The 19,170-nt window shown below is 34.4% G+C and overlaps 2 protein-coding genes across 6 annotated transcripts; one reads left to right on the top strand and one right to left on the bottom strand.

The window, feature by feature from the left end:
• The first annotated feature begins 1,839 nt into the window (after positions 1–1,839).
• Positions 1,840–4,208, top strand: LOC104119854 (probable N-acetyltransferase HLS1-like). 3 transcript variants are annotated; one of them, XM_009631452.4, is made up of 3 exons: positions 1,840–2,444; positions 2,551–2,762; positions 3,086–4,208. In XM_009631452.4, exons 1-3 carry the CDS (start codon positions 2,262–2,264, stop codon positions 3,948–3,950), a joined length of 1,260 nt encoding a protein of 419 aa, XP_009629747.1. In that variant the 5' UTR covers positions 1,840–2,261; the 3' UTR covers positions 3,951–4,208. The 3 variants fall into 3 exon arrangements, with proteins under 3 accessions (XP_009629747.1, XP_070052059.1, XP_018634445.1); XM_070195958.1 differs by having other exon boundaries at positions 2,262–2,397; XM_018778929.2 differs by lacking the exons at positions 1,840–2,444; positions 2,551–2,762 and adding an exon at positions 2,772–2,948.
• A 6,320-nt stretch (positions 4,209–10,528) lies between these two features.
• On the bottom strand, positions 10,529–16,253 carry LOC104119853 (phototropic-responsive NPH3 family protein NPY3-like). Of its 3 annotated transcripts, none has more exons than XM_009631447.4 (5): positions 15,869–16,253; positions 14,668–15,167; positions 13,177–13,246; positions 11,542–12,717; positions 10,529–11,358 (listed from the first exon to the last, which is right to left on the bottom strand). In XM_009631447.4, the coding sequence occupies exons 2-5, from the start codon at positions 14,727–14,729 to the stop codon at positions 10,783–10,785; spliced, it is 1,884 nt and encodes a 627-aa protein (XP_009629742.1). In that variant the 5' UTR covers positions 14,730–15,167; positions 15,869–16,253; the 3' UTR covers positions 10,529–10,782. The 3 variants fall into 3 exon arrangements, with proteins under 3 accessions (XP_009629742.1, XP_009629743.1, XP_009629744.1); XM_009631448.4 differs by having other exon boundaries at positions 16,069–16,253; XM_009631449.4 differs by lacking the exon at positions 15,869–16,253 and adding an exon at positions 15,666–15,811.
• Positions 16,254–19,170: the final 2,917 nt, after the last annotated feature.

Here is a 19,170-nt window from a genome sequence, read left to right as displayed (position 1 = left end):
ATCTTTTGCAAGATTTCAAAAATTATCCACTACTAAATGCCACCTAAATGCTTTTGCGCATTTCATAATTGAGAACGAACTGCATATTTTGACAAAAACAAGTCGTAGCTACTAGTGGCACCGTTGATAAAATAGGGATAAGATAAAGCCAAAATGAAAAAAAGAGTTTTCAAATACCTCATTTAACTCAATTTATATGTCCCTATTACTGTTAGGAGTTAATTTTCCTTCGGATACTGTCCTTTCAATTATTTTTTAAAAAAAATTTAGAAATTGTGTTTTTTTATAATATTTCATGTGAAATACAGCACGTATTTGTAAAGAGTACAAAAAGGAAAATTGAAAGAAAACAAAGAAGAACTAAAAAATTTCTATTTCAAATTCGAAAATTATTTCAGTTATGGCTTTGTTAGGATTGAATTGGTTGTCATATCAGGGTATATCTAGAGATAAATTTTTGCATGATGTTTATATCGGTTAAAACAATTACTCCACTACAATTGTGTGTCAGGATTGCTATAAATATTATGGAATGATTTCAGTTGGGGCTAATAGTTTACAGACTAGTGTTTTATAGCTGCCCTAGCGGCTAGCTCTGAACAAGAATGCGGCTTTTAATTTCTATATCGATCTCCTTGTCTTCTTCAATTAATCGTTTGCGATTCTACCTCCCACCCCACGTCTTTTTTATTCAAGTTCCGTTATAAATGTATGTATTAGTCATTTATTCATGCTCCTATCATGCATTATCACGCATCCGACGAAGTGGCATTCATGCATCAACACTTTTGATTGGTTTCTGTGCCACTTAGCACCAGTTATAGCGTAATTTTGTATTTGTTGTAGAAATAAAACGTTAATTAACAGCACAAATCCAAAGTAAAAAAGATAAATTAATTAATAATGCATGAAGGACTAAGATGAATGGTTCATGAATACGAAGCAGAGCTATTAAGGCTCCTTATTATATATGATAACTGCCGGATCGTGAAAACTTATATAGGAGATATTTATTATTTGTATTCATGTCGTTTAAACTAAAATGTTCGAATTTTGCCTTTTCTAGTTCTTCTTTGAGTTTCCTATCAGTAAGTGCATATCTTCGTCAAAGAAAGGGCAATTACAACAAATTTTCATACATCTACATCTAATTTCATCCCTAAATTTATTGATTTGTATGATGAATGATTGGAAAATGAAGTTAATGAAACTAATCTGATCTTAACTCTTGTCTAATATAATATATACAAGAAAAAGATATTGAAATTTGAATATGTGCATATCGATAGGATAGGTGCATGTCAAAAGGCATGAGATGGCTTTGATGCGGTAAGGCGTTATAGTATGCTGAGAAGTGATAATGGGTGAATATGGAAAGGAAGTATTGTATGTGTATTTAAGAGTAGTAATGATTACAAATTTAAGTGATGATGGGTATTTAATTTAAAGTTGAAAGAGAAAGAACAACCTACAATTGGGAATGGGACTGCGCAGCCACAGCCGCCATTTCTTCTTCTCCCCACCTTTTCTTATGATCATCATGATTAATTATAAATTCGAAAACAGTTACTAGTACGAATATTAACTCTTTCATTAGTAGTCCCACACATAGAAATCGGAGCAACAGCATATATTTATAATTATAAAACTTAATTTTTCTAATCCATATAATTTAAACATATTTTATTCTTTGATAAAAGCCTCTTCCATTAAGTAAGCAAAAGACAAAAAACATAAATTAAAAAAGGGGTTTGTTAAACTGCAGAGCATTTCCTACTCATATTTCTTTTTAGAAAAAAGGGAGGAGAGAAAAGGGGTGGGGACTAGAGAAAAGAAAAGACAGCTCCAAAAATCAGTATAAAAAGGGAGGCCACATCTAATTTAGCAAAAGAAGAGAAGAAGCAATCACTAGTTATTTCTCCTTTCTCAGTTCTGCATAATCATGAACAACTACTCACTTCACTAATAGCAACACCCAAAGAAGAAAAGCTTTTTAACGGCCCCTTTTCTTTCGAACCTTTTTATTTCCCTTCAGTCTCTTCTTTGTCGTTCATATATCTTTCTTCCTTCGTTGAATCCTCCTTTGTGTTTTTCTTCAATTTCGATAAGCAAAAGCTTTTCCTCTGCCCCTCTGCTTTTTTACCTTCCACTACACGTTATACTTAGTAGAGTATTATTACATCTATATAAGCCTCTCTCTTTGGTCTTGTTACAGTTGTCTTTATAGCATAGCAAAAGGAAGAAAAAAAAGATAAAAGAAGATGGTGGAGAATGGTGTAGTGTCAATAGTGGTGAGAGAATTTGATGCAAAAAAAGATTGCAGGGAAGTGGAAGAAGTGGAGAGAAGATGCGAAGTTGGACCGAGTGGCAAACTCTCTCTTTTTACTGACCTTTTAGGTGACCCAATTTGCAGAGTCCGCCATTCTCCTGCTTATCTCATGCTGGTAAATATTCATTCTTACAAAACTTTATTACTATATGAGTATAGCTTGGATTTTTGTTTTCGTTGTTTGTTATATTAACCGCACATTCTTTATATATGATGATCAGGTTGCAGAGATAGTGGTGCATAATGGAGAAAACGAAGAGGAGAGAGCAATAGTAGGGATGATAAGAGGTTGTATTAAAACCGTTACGTGCGGTAAAAAGCTGTCAAGGAATGCTAAAAACAGCTCTGTTTCTACTAAACCTCATCCTCAACCCCTTCCTATTTTCACCAAACTCGCCTATATTTTAGGCCTCCGCGTTTCTCCTTCTCACCGGTAACTACTACTACTACTCATATTCCTTTTCTCTTTATCTATTGATGCCGACAATCCAAATAAATAGAGATTGTAATAGTAAAGCTTATTTAGTTTTCTATGTTAGATCTTCATTTAAGTACACACCCGACCAATGATAGTTTAGTTTTTGCTAAAAATGGTTCATTGTGTGGACACATTCTAAAGGTATCACTTTTGTCTTCATATTATTATACTCAACTCAAACAACTTTAACAATATTCTACTCCTTAGATAGGCCATTTTTTGTTGGAATCTTGTTCAATATAGCGACAATATAATGATATGTTTGATATTTTTTGCAGGAGAATGGGAATTGGGTTAAAATTGGTGTGCGAAATGGAGGAGTGGTTCAGAGTTAATGGTGCTGAATATTCGTACATAGCTACTGAAAACGACAACCAAGCTTCCATTAAGCTCTTCACCAACAAATGCGGTTACTCCAAGTTCCGTACCCCGTCCATTTTGGTCCAGCCCGTTTTCGCTCATCGGGCCCGGGTATCAAGTCGGGTCACTATTATCAAGCTCAGCCCAACTGACGCTGAAACACTATACCGCCGCCGGTTCTCCACTACCGAGTTCTTCCCACGCGATATTGATTCTATTCTATACAACAAACTCAATCTGGGTACTTTTCTAGCGGTTCCAAAGGGGCTTTACTCGGCCCAAACTTGGCCCGGAGTGGACGAGTTTTTGGCGAGTCAGCCCGAGTCATGGGCTGTGCTCAGCGTGTGGAACTGTAAGGACGTGTTCAATCTTGAGGTTCGTGGCGCGTCGCGAATGACAAAGATTCTTGCTAAGACGACTCGTATAGTGGACCGGGCTTTTCCTTGGCTCAAAGTACCGTCGGTGCCGGAGGTTTTCAGGCCATTTGGGCTTCACTTTTTGTATGGGCTTGGTGGAAAAGGCCCATTAGCTGAAAAGTTAACAAAATCCCTGTGTGATTTTGCACATAATCTAGCTAAAGAGTCGCGGTGTAGCGTGGTGGCGACGGAGGTGGCAAATCGTGAACCGTTAAGGTTAGCAATTCCACACTGGAAAAAGCTATCTTGCGCAGAGGATTTATGGTGCATGAAACGACTAGGGGAAGACTATAGTGACGGGTCATTAGGTGACTGGACAAAGTCACAACCTGGTCTTTCTATTTTTGTTGATCCTAGAGAAGTCTAACTTTATAGTAGTAGTAGTTTCATATATGTCATGTCCTTTCGCACAAGGAATAGTGAAATCTAATTTTAGAAGCTCAAAGAAAAAGCAGGTGAAAAAGTTGATATTTCCTTTTTGGTAGGTTCTGTTTTTTGGTTGAAGCCAGTTAAACTTTTAACTATATAAGTTGAAGATATGGGTAGAGAACACTTTTTGTTGTTGGTTGGTTGCTGTAAAGGGGGGGAATATCCCACATTTTATGTAAATGGATGTGGCTTTTTAGATCCTCTTTCGGCCAAAGAGAAGATGTTTCTGTTGTCAAATGCTGGAATTTGTTATCTTTTGGCTTCTCTCTATAGTCTATCCCATCCTTTTTGTCTTTCCTTATTCTAAAGTTTAGGAGCAAAGTAAACGACTTGAGAAAAGAGAATATAATTAAAAAGGTTTGAAATTATATTTCACAGAATATGCTACTATAAATACTCCTCTCCGTCTAAATAGAAATAGCGAGATTCGATAGTGCAAAGGTTGTCACATCTAACTTTAAGCGAGAGTTCTGGATGTTGGTTTTTACTTATTGTAGATTTTGAAATTACAGTAAATTTTGATTATTGACGTACAAATGAAATTATCACTTTTTTTAATTTTTGGATTCCAAAATGATTTATTATGAATTTTTATTTTGCACAACTTAACAATTAACAAGAAAATTCTTTTATCATTTTCACGCGTTTTCTTTCACTAGTATTGCTCCATATGTCAAAAATGTTCAAAACTGACTTATTATTTACGATTTAATAATTTTTTTAAGAATTAACTAAACTATTTATTTATTATCCCAATAATTTTTTGGGTTTATTTGAATATTTTTGTACAATCATTAAATAAAGTATGTGATAAATTAATATCTTAAACTCTATAGTCAAGTCATATATCACCATAATGTATGTGAACATGGAACTTGAAAGGCACTATCATGATCTATGATAAACCATTTTAAAAATTGTTGTACAAAATATGTTCGTCTTATTATAGTTTGAAAGAAGACATGAGAGGTGTGCAAGTTGGAATGATGATCACTTACATTTGGCTTAGTTTTTCCACAGTAGGCAATCACACAAATTTGTATACCATTTGTGCTAGTGCTTGTACGTGTAAAGGAATAAGTGGTATTTTCAAGTGACTACAATTAAAGAGGATGTGAGATTGACAAATTTGGAGGACCCTTCTTAAAAACATGGAATAACTTGATGTGCTAGAGCTAGGAGATATATATCCATTTGTGTGAAGTTATTAAGATAAGCTAGCCAAGTACCTTTTTCTTGGCTTGGTTTCTTTCTTATTCATCATGTTGTCTTTTCAAAACAAATACACTACTTCGTGTTATGATTATGTTAAAAAGTATGAGCTGTGCAAGGGATGTTTGTTTCTTTGTGAAAACAGAAAACAAAAATGGAACTAGAAAGATAGTGATTAGGGATCACTTGGAACTGATGAGGGGTGGGGGATCAGACTTCCACTTATTTCAACTGCACATGAATAAATGAGGGACCATTTCTTTCCACTAGCTACTTTTTTGTGGTCTCCATTAGATTAGGACAAGCCACGAATTTCTTCCATTGGTAATGTATGTAAAGTTGTTACGGGTGACTTATAGTTCACGGAATTGGAGCTGTTGAAGTAACCACTAATATTTATATTCGAGTAAGTTGTTCATATATATACCCTTAAGTTATGGCATTTCTCTGAACCATGCGTGAACACGAGATACTTTATGAATCGGACTGCACTGTACTGAAGTTACTATCTGTAAACATATATTACGGAAGTTACTATCTAAGTAATAATTGGATGGTGGGGGAGTAAATTATACAATCTTTAATTTTGTTCCTTTTGGCAGTGCTAGAAATTGTAACGTTACTATCTGAGTAATATGGAGCATATAATAGGTTTTTGGCGTTGCAGAAAAGAGTTTAGTCTGAAGATAGTCTTTTTGATCTGCATACAATATTGGCTATTGGGGTACCTATCAAGAGGGTAGTGGGAGTTGGATACTAAAATCAGACCATCATATTGTTCTACATGATCAATCACCATCGAATCTTAGACATAAAACTAGACACTTTGGTCCTCATAATTGATTTGATATTATGTTAATATTGAAAGGAGCAAGATGGAGTCAAAAATTAAAAGAAAGGAAAACGCAACTAAAAACCCTTTGTTCGTCGTGACTATTAATATAAATTGAGTGCCGATCATATATTTTTCTTGCATGAAATTCCTACTCTCCCACTTAAACCCTATGATAATGTATGTGCCAAGTGAAAATGCAATTTAAAACTTTTTCCTTGTCATGATTGGCAAGGTTTTCATAAGAATTACGTGTAGTATGGAGTTGAAACTAACAAGTTTGAGTGTATGGATAGTAATAATACCACGTATATGCAGTTCACCATTAATATTATTTCCCTGAAATTTCTTCTGCAAGTAATCACACTTAAATTTTCAACTTTTTTTTTTTTTGTATTATCAAGCAATAATATTATGGAATCTAGAATAAAAATTGAAAGTTATGTGTCAAATCATGTGTGTTTCATCTAAATATCAAAACTTCACGGGGAATCCTAATCTATCCAGTTGGAAAAGTTGTTTTATGATCATACAATTCATGAAGCCAAGGTTACTTTTGATGACTGGCTTTGCTTGGTGATGATTAATTATGTGTGAGATCAAGTGTTAGTTGTCATTATGGATAGTCAATTTCAGACAATATATAATCCAATGAAAAAACTGTATCATAATGTATTTTCCCTTTTGACCGTCTTTCAATTGAGAGCAAAAGGCGAACGCTTTCGGGAGGAAAGAAGGGCCCAATCTATCCATACTATTAACAGGCGTTTGGATTAAAAATTATAATTTTTGAAAAAAAAGTAGTGTTTTGAGTTAAGTTAAAAATGGTATTTGAAATTTAAAATTGTGTTTGGACATGTATTTCATTTTAATAAGTATTGCAGATTTGTGAGTAAATTTTTTTTTGTTTTGAAAATCTCATTTTTGAAAGAAAAAAAACCGAAACAAATTATGGACAAATGGGTCCTTAGTTGGATGTGAATATGTGTTGCTTTAGGAAAAACTAACAGCACCATATTTTACTTGAAAATACCATAGTCCCTCATTTCAATTTTGTGATGTAATTTTACTCGTACGGAGCTTACATGTCAAGATATATCTGGACTACAAAAACATATTATTAAGGTAAAATGAGAATGTAAAATTAAATTATTAAAAAATATAAAAATATATAATTTTTTTGTAACAAACTAGTAAGGAATGTTCCACATAAATGAAATAGAGGAAATATATATTTTCATTAAAACAAAAAGTTTTTCAATAAAGATATTTTTTAACAAAAATTAATACGAATATTCTCCAAAGATAGTCCTTTCTTTATCTAAAAGTCCCATCTTATAAAAAAGATAAGTGCTTAGCGTGAGCCTTATTTGTAGTTTAGTAAATCTTAAATTGCCCTCTCTCTTTTTTTCAAGGTAGAGAAAAGGCCAGCCAATCTTTGAGATGAGGATGATGAGTTGGAACCCTATAATGCAAGGTCACAAGATTGTGATTTTAGTACTTTATGTTTCAGTGTGAATTGACCCTTCTTTAAAAGAAAAAAACTTTTTCCCAAAATCTTGGTTTCCAAACAAAAATAGAATCCAAATGGCGCATCATTTTTGCCTCGCGCCTGTCCCAGTCATCGCATTAACAACGTCATTGTTCAAGACCAAAATAAGCACAATCACAATCTCAGATTGGATATAGATCATTAATTACTCTACATTTTTCTATCTTGTTCAATACTATTATATTTTCCCTTGTCTGTGTCAATAGGGTAAAAAGAAAACGAATTAGGCAAGCTTTGACTCAGACAGTGTGAAACTTAGATCCTAACCATATTTAATTACGTTTATACTACTAAATAAACAATACCAGGAGAAACAAACGGCGCCCAACATTTGAATTTGTAAAAAACTCCACACTGAGCCTAACTGTATCCTCGATAGTTGGTTTAGGTAAGGTGGGAGAAAAGCAGCATTTATTTTTACAAATTAATACAAGTCAAGTTTGGTCGGCCTTGATTGCTTTTACAGTTTTGTGTACTTAGTCAAAGATTTAATGTATTTCAAATAATGAATTTTCTTACTAATAGATGACAAGGAATCAACTATATTTCTTTTCTTTGCCTATATTGAACCTTGATTTCCCATGATTTTCAACTATTCATTTGATTGAGAACATACCCTATAGTGCTCTCGCTATTCCTCTTTGCAAGTGTCACAACATAAGAAATTGATGCAAATGGTATACTTTAAATGATATAGTATGCAAAGCCATAATTCATTGAGACTGATTGAAAGCAGTACGTACGTAGTAATAGTAGACAGTTTGAAGTGAAAGCTCAATAATCTGAAAGCATTGCTTTTGTCCTTGTAGTTCAATTGAAATCTAGAGGACCACGAAAAAGAATGACAACAACTCAGATTTAGAGAACTAACATTTCAGAGGCAGAATCATGATTTAAGAGAACATTCCAATGTGAAAACAAAGTACCATAATGGAATGTCGGTAGGCGATGCATAAATCCATTTACTTAGTTTTGTATGTGTAAGTACGGCCTTAAAAGAAAAGGCCCAGGTTTGTGGGGCTGAGAGTTGGATTTTGTGGCCCATTTCAATATTTGCCCACTACTCCTATATTTGTACAAATCCTCTCTTCATTATGTTTTGTTTTACTTATATTTTTTGTCCTTGTGTATATTCACCTGGGAAATATTATACTCGTACATATATTATAGGAGTACTTAATAAAGTAAAGTAGTCGTCTTGAAAAAAAAAATGTGGCGGTACAAATAAGAAGAATATCTCTGTGAGCGAAATTATAAGATTGAGATTTTTGACAACCCATTTAAGTATTTTGTATAACCCTTTCAATTGTTGGAACTTCAATTAACACAAATAGCAGCTCACCCAACCACTTAAACTAAAAATAGCCGGCAAATATATATATATATATATATATATATATATATATATATATATATATATATATATATATACAATTTGTATATAATCATGTATAATTGATGTATAATCAATACCGGCTAGAAAAAGAAAATAATGAATTCGGTTGGCTATTTGTGTAAAGATCCCATTGTCAATTTGAAATGTCTATGTTTACAAAGACCAGACAAAGATATGCTAAAATTCAATGTATTATTTCTAAAGTTCAAAATTTATGGTATGAACTCTGAGAAATCTTATACTCCATTACACTCCCAAACTCCCTTTATGCAGTCAACTAAAAACTACTCTCTGTCAAAAAAAATGAATTACAGAATTTGGACTACGGGTATTATTTCGGTTCCTTGATTTTCTGAAAATAATTTGACGTACTTTAGAAACTTAAAAAAAAAAATCAGGTATAGACATAATTTTCAGAAAATAGTAAAATGTTTAAGAACTATTTGAGAAAAGCAACGTAAAAGAAAGATTTATTTGAAATCCAAATAGTGACACTTCAAATAAATTAAGATAGTGGGAGGATATATAATACATCTCAAATAATTAAGAAAATATTTATCCAGAATGTAGTGTAAAATGCCAATAAAGTTCGACCTAAATAAACGGCGACATACGATTGCGAATAGAAAAGATCAGTTTTCGGGTTAACATGAAGAACAAATGAGGAGTACTAATAATAGTTGAAAATAATAATAAGTAAGACAGTCATAAAATTTGTTGATAAACCCTTTACAGCTGCTGTCATTCAACAGTTAGGCCCAAAACATAACCAGATATATTATCCAACTGTACAAAGCAAAGTGTACGTACCTATAGCACACATTGCCAAGGCTCCCAATTTACACCTTTTTGGGTAGGTGCACAAACATCCATTCTTAGAGATAATATTTAAAGATTAGTCAGTACTTATTTTGTCCTAAAATGTTAAACTAGATATCGTAACTTCAGGACAATTCAAAACATTTTTATCCCGAAAAAACTGAAAGTTAGAACACATTTGCTAATTCCTAATAGAAGTACTTTAGAGTGGCTACCTGACGTCATTTCCACCAACACCCTACCCATAAAAAGTTAAGGTAACGAGCAATCCTTTATTCTTATTCAGACTCAAAGTAGAAGACGAAAAAAAAGGTTCATTAAGATCTATGGATTATGAAATAGTTATATAGGCTAATTGAATCTCTTGACAATCACCTTTGCTTCTTGTAATTAATGTTAGGCTAATTCAGGCTATACATATAATATTTGTTACTTCAAAATGTTTAGTGTTCAACAGCTCGTGTTGTATCCCCCTAATTCTTTTTCATGTCTTCTCTATATCGTTTCCGCCTAGTATGTTACCATGCCAGTCAAACTATTTCCCTAATTAACCATGGCCTAGTCAGTTATCACCATAAAATTAACAAACTAACTGCAATACATGTCCACTGCTACATAAGGACTTCTTTCTTTAAGGTCCGGTCCAGAAGAAGATATATTGTGCTTGATATCTAAAACCAATTCTGTTCTTGTAAAAAGAGGGCCTTAAATAAAGGAGGAGACGTATATTTCTCTTGGGGAACAATTGAATACAATGAAAAAACTATCAAACTAGAGGATCCAATTCAGTTTCAAGCTCATCTACCTTGCAAATACATTCTTCAAATGCTCAAAATTTTTTAGGGGGAATTCTCTCTTCCTTTTCAAAGGTTAGTGGCAGACTTAGCTTCTTCCTAGCAACAATAGGGGGTAAAACGTTTAACATAACATATGAGAAACTGGTTAATCTGCAACTAATATTAAGACAGGGAATGCCTCCTACTTCTTGATGGGGTGGACTTTGATTCCCCAGCATTGGAAGACCCCGGGCTTTCTGATGTATCCGAGCTGCTGTTCTCACTTAGTCTATCTTTATTGGACCACAGTTTTGAGAAGATCTTCTTGGACATGATTAAACCCTTTGCTTTGCCACCAGCCACCTTTTCGGCACTCAGTTTCATGTCTTTCAAATTACTATCATTGCTCCCTTCCTTGTCTCTTAACCTTAGAGTAGCAAGCTCCCCTTTCAAAGCTTTAAGCTCCTCAGCTGTGGGAACGGCATCCCAGTCCTCCTCTGTGTTGGTAGTAGCAGATCTTGAGCTCCCATGGGATTCCACTGGAAGCAAGGCTTTAATTGTTCCATGTAGGTCAGGAGTGCTGCCACCACCAGATGATGTTGTTGCTCTGACTTGCTCGAAGAACAGCACTTGTACAACTACGCGTAAAGGAAGGCGCTCATTCTGCACAGCATGCATGCAAGCCTCAGCTGATAGCTTCCGACAGTCCATTAGTTTACAAATTCTTTTTCTTTCACTCTTGGTGATCTCAGGATGTTCCTGAGAAAAAGAAAATGATTATTCAGAACTCTTGATGATAAACCAGCCACAAAAATGTGCCTCTGGTGCTTCTCAAGGAGCAGACAGAGTGGTTTTTACCCATTAATTGCTTTCCTTTTCAAATACCTGAAGCCCAAAAACTATAAACATGATGTTTGAAAAAGATAAATGCAAAATGGATACCTTAAGGTACATGTCAATAGCACGGTAAATTCCATCATGGGAAGGTCTACGGAAGCCAGAAACCATATCAGCAAGATTGACAAATTTAGGCAAAGGTAGATTTGGATCTCGAGAAACTTCCGCAAGGTATCCATCAATCACCCTTGCCACCTTAACCTTGGAAGCATCTGATGCAAATGCAGGGGGCATCTCCTGCAATTCATTATCTTCAGTATAATCGCTCTGACCACTCCTTTGCTGCAGTATGAACTGTTGAACAAGCTCATGTACTATGTCAATATCGTATGTAGTAGCTTCACTAGCTGGGGCTCGAAGGAGGAGGTCAGCTACCGATGCCTCGTCCAGCTGCAAGCCAATCCTCCTCTTCAGTTCACTTCTTACTGTTTCTCCGCATTCCAAAGAGATAGAAGTGTGTAACAATCTGATCAAGAAATTACAAGAAACACTATTTTTCTCTGTCGGCAACAGAGAAGTAATTGCATCAACCAAGTACCGATACTTCACAGGATCGCTTCCTGGTAGTGTACCCTTGCTGAATCCCGGTAGCCTTCGGTAGGCATACGCTTTCAATGCTTCACCTATTACTTCTGGAGACATTCCTCCCTTAGTTTTTATTGTCGTTATAACCCGTTTATACATGTCAATGTGAAGTTCACAAAGGTCCTCAACCCACCAGTCTCTTGGAACAAACTGTTGCATTTTCATACCATTCCATAGCGGATCACTTCCATTTTCAGATGGAAGATTTTTACGGTTATACGTATACGACCAGTCCACCTTTGAGGTGTCAATATAAGCTTTAGATGCTACAGAGTCTAGACAATGACTAACAATCTTTAATTCCTCGGACCAGGGAAGAAAGGATTTTGTTGTTTGGAGAACAATGATTGAATCTTTCCAGCTCCTGAAGATGCTAGAAGTAAGGAAGACCTCAATCTTGTAGATAAGGTTACCCTTCTCTACAGTTTCATACATTTCCAGATATTCAGCTGCACAGCGAGCTGCAACCACATTGTACGCATTCAGAGTTACTGTCATACCATAACAGAACTTTGCGCATATTTCAAAAGCTGCAGGTCCACCAGGTACATCGTGGATGTTGATTTCATCATTGCTTTCCTCATTTGTATGTGCGGCCAGCTTCTGCAAGCTACCACTCTTGGACAGAAGCGGGAACTGGAGAAAATATAATCCTGTTAGTATTAACAGGTAACGTATCGGATGGATAAGATAATAAGCAGGCAACAACAGGGAAATGAGTATTGGTCTGCAAGTATCAGCATGTGCACTATTGATATAATGAAGGATTAGGCTCTCTCTCATGGAGAGTATTCCTTTGCTAGGCTCTCTCTTCTGAACATTCAGAAATAACAAGATGGAATTAAGAAACTTTGCACTTTGAATGCAATGTCTGGCTGATGCATGCTGAAAGTGACACCGTAAATACAATCTTATGGTTTAACCACTTTGATAACCGGTGTCGACATGTCAATGTCAATGGACAACTAATAGACCTTAGGCTAGTATTTCTGGAATATCATGTCTAAAAGTATCTAAAACATGTACTTCAAAATTTTATATGTTAAACACGCCAAGAAAAGAGTGACAAATATGGCCCTAAGATGGAGAACATACCTTGTGGACATAAAATTTTACATCTCCAACATTGATGACCATATCAGTTGCCAATTCAGTTGCTACATACCTGCATAGGAATCTTATGCATCATGTTCTTGATGAAACCATTTCAAACAATATGCACATAGCCAGCATGTTATATATCAACAAAAAAACTAGTAGTAAGAAATTGAGATGATACACCCCTCATTTGGATTAGTAAGGTAAGGTCTAGCCCCCCTTACTTGTACGTCTCTTTTTGAGGTACTTATTATTAAAAATTCATTCAGGGCACACCTGGGTGGTTTTAAAGGGGGGGGGGGGGGGAGATGATACATTTTCCTGGCTTAATAAAGGACAATCTGAAATCATTTGTTGCCGAAAGGCTAGCTTTTGCCAAGGCAGTGTAATTAATATATGATCTTAAGTGCTTGTAGTAAGGTTTTCCCCTGTTTATAAGTTTCAGTTTGGGGGGTGTGGGGGGGGGGGGGTGAACTCTCATGTTAAAATGGAGAATATTTTCCTTCCTAGAGGAAATTTCATTCAAACCTGATTAAATGTTGGAAGAAGAAATCCCTCAGCTTACTAAGCTACTTATCTGGAAATGAACTAAGGTAGATGGTTGGCAATGTAACATTCATTATTTCTTGACTGTGTCCTGGGAGGATTTTCTTTTGGAAGGCGCTAAGTTATGTTGCACCTTTTCATATCTAGTTCTCATATGCTAAAAAAGAAGAGTATGTACTCTACTCCATTTTTTCTGAAGTAATTCTACATTTCTATTTCATGATACGGTTTCGAGTGAGAAAATGGTGCTATAAATGTCACTGGGTAGTTTGCAGTCTATTTTATCCTAGTTTAAAGTAAAATATATCATTCCCAATTGTACTACTTTTGGCAACTAACTGAAAATGGTGAAGCAGACGAGCTTTTGAGATACCTAATAAGCTATAAAAGAAAAGAGCACACACCAACACAGTGAATTTGGTAGCACTTAAAGATTAGGTTGGCAGGAAATAGAGTAGAAATTACGCTCAGGGTAAGTCTCAAAGTCTCATCTTACTTTGCACATGCGTCTGTGATATTTTTGAGAAGAGGGGAATCAAAACTAAGTGCTTGAGGCAAGTAAATCCTGGTACAACTAAGAGAATTGTTTGTTCTAATCCTGACCTTCACAACCATTTCCTGCACAAGAATATTGCTGCCTAACCAATGATCCATGCCCATCTACCTCTTGTGAATAAATGCTTGAGAATAAAGAAGTGAATAAATACCGTTTTCCTTTTATGTGCTTAACATAGTAACTATATGAGAGGAAAACCAAGCATTAACAAAGACAACAGATTCAAACAGGCATAGCACTACAAATATATAAAAGTATATCATCCGGAAAATATGACATATAAGAACAAAAACAATACTATCTAATTGGAATGATGGGAAAAGGAAGGTGGGGAATGCTGGGAAGGGAAATAAACAAAATTTCATAAAGATGGATGAATTATTGACCTGATATTATCTCCTTCTGTCTGAAACTGATCAGGCTTGGATCCAAGTTTCATAAACTTCATCTTGGTGTTCAAAGTATCTATTCAGCTACTGTATCTCAGTCCTAAACTTTCAATAATTCAGAAGACAAAGCTAAGGAAAGGGTAAACCAAAAGTGCTATATTTCCAAACTTCACAAGCTTTCAAGAAGGAAGAGGGTTGGCTTCTTTACTGATTCTAGTTGTAAGCTCAACCACAACCAACCACAAAATGCCAGTCCAAGATATTTGACCAACCGACTCAATACCTTAAAAAATGCAAATTTTGAGCTCTCAAAACCAGTGTTACTGCCACATGCTCACCACTGAGACCACCGCCCTTCCTCTAATTGTTTATCCCTCCACTCCTGGTGCTAATATATAAATATTTAAACAACTTCCCGTGCTTTCTCTGAAAAAGCAAACACCAGAATCCACATTCCTCTATTCAATGCTCCCCTCTCACCAATGAAGTTGAAGGACCTGTAATACAAAGAAACATCATCTGGGTATGTTTTCAAGAACATAACAAAATTGCAGGCAACAAGTATCAATTTGGTTTGCAAGTGTCGCATATATATGAACAAACATGCACAAGTACCCAAAAATGTGTTCTGAACTGGAAGGGTAAAAAAAAGCAAAATTGCCTAAAACAGAGCATCACATTGAACATATCACTTGACACAAAAAATCAAACTGAAAACATGCCAAAAGAAAACCACCAATACAATTACAAAAGACAATTGTCCCACATTGCACCAAAGCCATATTTTCCCCCAAAAAAGCAAGAAATAATCTAGAAATCCCGATCTAAGCAAGCTAAGTTGATTGACATACCCAAGTGCAATGCCAAGCAAAAATCAGAAAAAAGAAAGTATCTTTAAGAGAGAACAACAAAAATAAACCAATTCAACGTGCATTTTAAGACACAAAAGAAAGAGGGATTTTTTTTTATTTGAGTGATTAATCTCCAAGACTCACCGCAATAGCTACGAAATTTCATGCGAAGTAAAGGCAAATCAATCAAACTGAGGTACAGAAAGAGTGCAAATACAGTATAAAAGCACAAGAGGAAGTAGAAGAACAATTTTGAGGGACAAAGCCAAGAGGAAATTCCAAAGGGCACAAACCGCTACCAGCAATCAGAAGAAAAAGATGAAGTAACAAGAACACAAAAAACCAACCATGAAAAAGATGAGTTGTCGCTAATCTAATCTAATCTTTGCCAGCCACCAAAGCAACACCGTGTATTCACAAAATGCCAATCTCAAGAATGTTTCCAAACACTTGAGAATCAGCACCACCGTCCCCACCACCACTATTTCTCAGAAATCCCAGTACAGAAAACGAAGAAAAACTAAGTACTAATTACTCTACAAATTACCTAGCTGTATTTAGCTTCTTTTAAAGTGTGTATCAGCTGAAACGGGAAAGTGGGGGTGGCTTCTTTTTTGAGCAAATAAAGGTGTTAAGAAACATCCTCCTGCAATCTCTAATTATATCCTTTCTTCTCTCCTCTTAGTATTGGCTACAGTATTACGCACGCCAATCTGACACAATCTACTCACTTTGTTGTTGTCTAAGAGAGGGGTGTTTGGCTAAACTAGTTTATAATTACTTTTCGGTTTATATACGCGTTTCGTAAGTTAAAAGTATTTATAAGTCAAAAATAAGTCAAAAGCGATAAGTCATAAGCTAGTCGCCCCCATCTTATAAATTTTTAGTTTATAATCACTTTAAGTTTGACCAAAATTTTTAATATTTTATCCTTAAAATATTCTTTTTTAGAACAAAACTCTTACATCGATACTCACCGCCTCAATTACTATTTCAACCTAAACCTCCCTCCCCCGCCTCTTCCAATACTCATTGACTATTTAAGATAAGCAAATTCTCTATTCCTTTGCATATTTATATCGATGTGATTGTGTATTAATCTTTGAACTGTATGTAATAAATGATGACATATCAAATTTTTGGTGTGTTGCTTTCTAAGTGTTGTGGTAATAAAGACAGTGTTTGTTTCTCTTCAAATATTTTATCCTATTTAGGTTTATTTTTTACTGAGAAACTTTTATCAATTTATTAATTATTATAACTTATGATTATATGCTTATCATAAAATAAATTATATTTATCATAAAAGTTATCTTATCTAAGCACAGTTGTATTTAAAATAAAATGACAAATAGAATATTTTGTATTTGGATCGATTTGGAATCTAAAATTTTGAAGAAATTACGTCCTAATAAGTGTAAACACTTCTAAGGTTATTTAAGTCATTTTAACATAAAAAGAGCTTATCAACATTTTTTTATCAAATACTGCACCAGCTTATTATCAATTTCATCACTTGTATCCAAACACATAACTGCTTATTTATTAAATCAATTCCAGCACTTAAAAGTATTTTTCAGCACCTGATATTTATCGGCTAATCCAAACGGGCACTAACTCTTTCCCAATTAAACAAAGCTCTCTTTTATCCGTATTGTTAATAGTTATAGCAATAAGATGACGACCCCTCCATTTCCTTCTCCTACTTTTATAACAGTGTTTTCCATCTCATTTTCTCTTACAATATATATATATATATATATATATATATATATATTGAAAAATAGCGTCAGTAAAGTCTGATTTTTTTTTTTTTGGGGGGTGGAACTAGGTTAGCCTGTGAATGGCCTTTGTTGGTTTGAAACATTGGTCTATATAATGTAAGGCTATAGTTATAATTATTGAGCTGCTTCAATGTGGAATTAGCAAAGTATAATTAATCTCAAGATAGATTACGGATTAGTGCAAAAGTAATCTGATTATGCTGAGTTGTTTAAATGACAAAGCAGACTTAAACGGGCTTTAATAATTACAAGGAAGTATTACACATAGTTGACCCAAAGTAATTTTAAAATTAAAACATAATTGGTTGATTAATTCCCCCCGCCCCCCAAACACCACCACCACAGTCCCAAATATTAGTGGTTTAAATAAATTGACCTAATTATATTTAACTATTTTAAAAACAAACAGAAACGCATTAATTACTTTTATTTCAAATTTGTTTTAGTTTCTAATTAGTTGAGTGTTTATTAAGTGAAACTTTTTAAAACGAGAGATATAAGATTGCGAATTTGGTCACGCGAATGTCACAAACAAAACTATATAAAATATTTGAAGTGTTGATTGATTGGGACTGTTACATCAAAGTAAATTTCAAGTCAGTAAATTCTATCTAAACTTGCGGCTTCTTTCATCAAAGATAAGTGTAAGATAATTTTCTCGCTAAACCCGTCTCTAATCTTCTCTACTGTTTTGGCTGCTTTCTTCTGCGTAAGGTTCGTATATTTTGTTAGTATGAAATAAGGACTGGACCATACTGTGGGTGACACATGGGTCACTCATGGCTTAAAACATTGGAATTAGGACTGCGTTTCTTTTAGTGTAGATAATTAGACTTTGCCTCGCTTTTGCAATTTATAGTATACTCAGAAGACTTGGAAGAAAGAACCATTTCAGCGTAATTTCCACGTTACATGTTAATGGTCAACCAACTTCTCCCAACGAGAAAACTTAGTACTTACTCCATCCGTTCCAATTTATGTGAACATATTTAACTGGATACGGAGTTTAAGAAAAAATGAAGACTTTTGAAATTTGTGGTCCTAAATAATTCAAAAAGGGGCAAGAGTATTTGTATGATTATAAAAGTTTCTCATTAAGGGTAGAATTATAAGTTTAAGCAAAATTATTTTTAAATTTAAAAAGGAATCATTCTTTTTAAAACGGACCCAAAAAAATTAAATTCACATCAATCGAAACGGAATGGAGGTAGTAGTAATCTTTTCTAAAAGTTTGAGAGAATTCTCGTTAACTAATGGATTGTAAATATTGAACTTATCATCTTTTAATTTAACAATTATGCACAGAGCTATTCAATGCGATCAAACTATTTATTAGTATCACTTTTTGCTCTCAAGAGCCAAATTAAATTTGACCCTTAATAAACTTCTATAGCCATTTTGACATGAGAAATATTGTAGCGACATAAATGCTTTCGACCAGTTAATACAATAACTATAAATAAAAGATCAAGATCTCCTATATTATAAAAGATCATTAATACATAGCATAGTCCAAGCTACCTATTTCATATTTGGCCTCCCTCCATCACAAATTAAAATTTTAATTAAAAAATTGATTAAAAAAATTGGAGCTAAGTTCAAGTTATGAATTAGATTTGTAGTGTCAATCCAACACAATATCGAGCAAAATCAACCAATCAAACAATTATTAAGATGCCCCCTTCACTTCGAGGGACAAGCACCACATCTAGGTAAGTGGCATCAAATTGAATTGTTATATTTCCGAATAAAGAATAAATTAAAGTTATTTCACTGTAACTCCAGAATTTGATTAAATGAGTTTTTTGAACCATGCAATGGAGTAGTCCAATCAAAAAATGGGCATCCCCTCTTCACCTTATGGA

Source organism: Nicotiana tomentosiformis, chromosome 2 (assembly GCF_000390325.3).
Source record: "Nicotiana tomentosiformis chromosome 2, ASM39032v3, whole genome shotgun sequence".
NCBI lineage: Eukaryota > Viridiplantae > Streptophyta > Magnoliopsida > Solanales > Solanaceae > Nicotiana > Nicotiana tomentosiformis.
The sequence above is the reverse complement of the archived record's forward strand: the minus strand, read 5'-3'. Positions and strand labels throughout refer to the sequence as shown.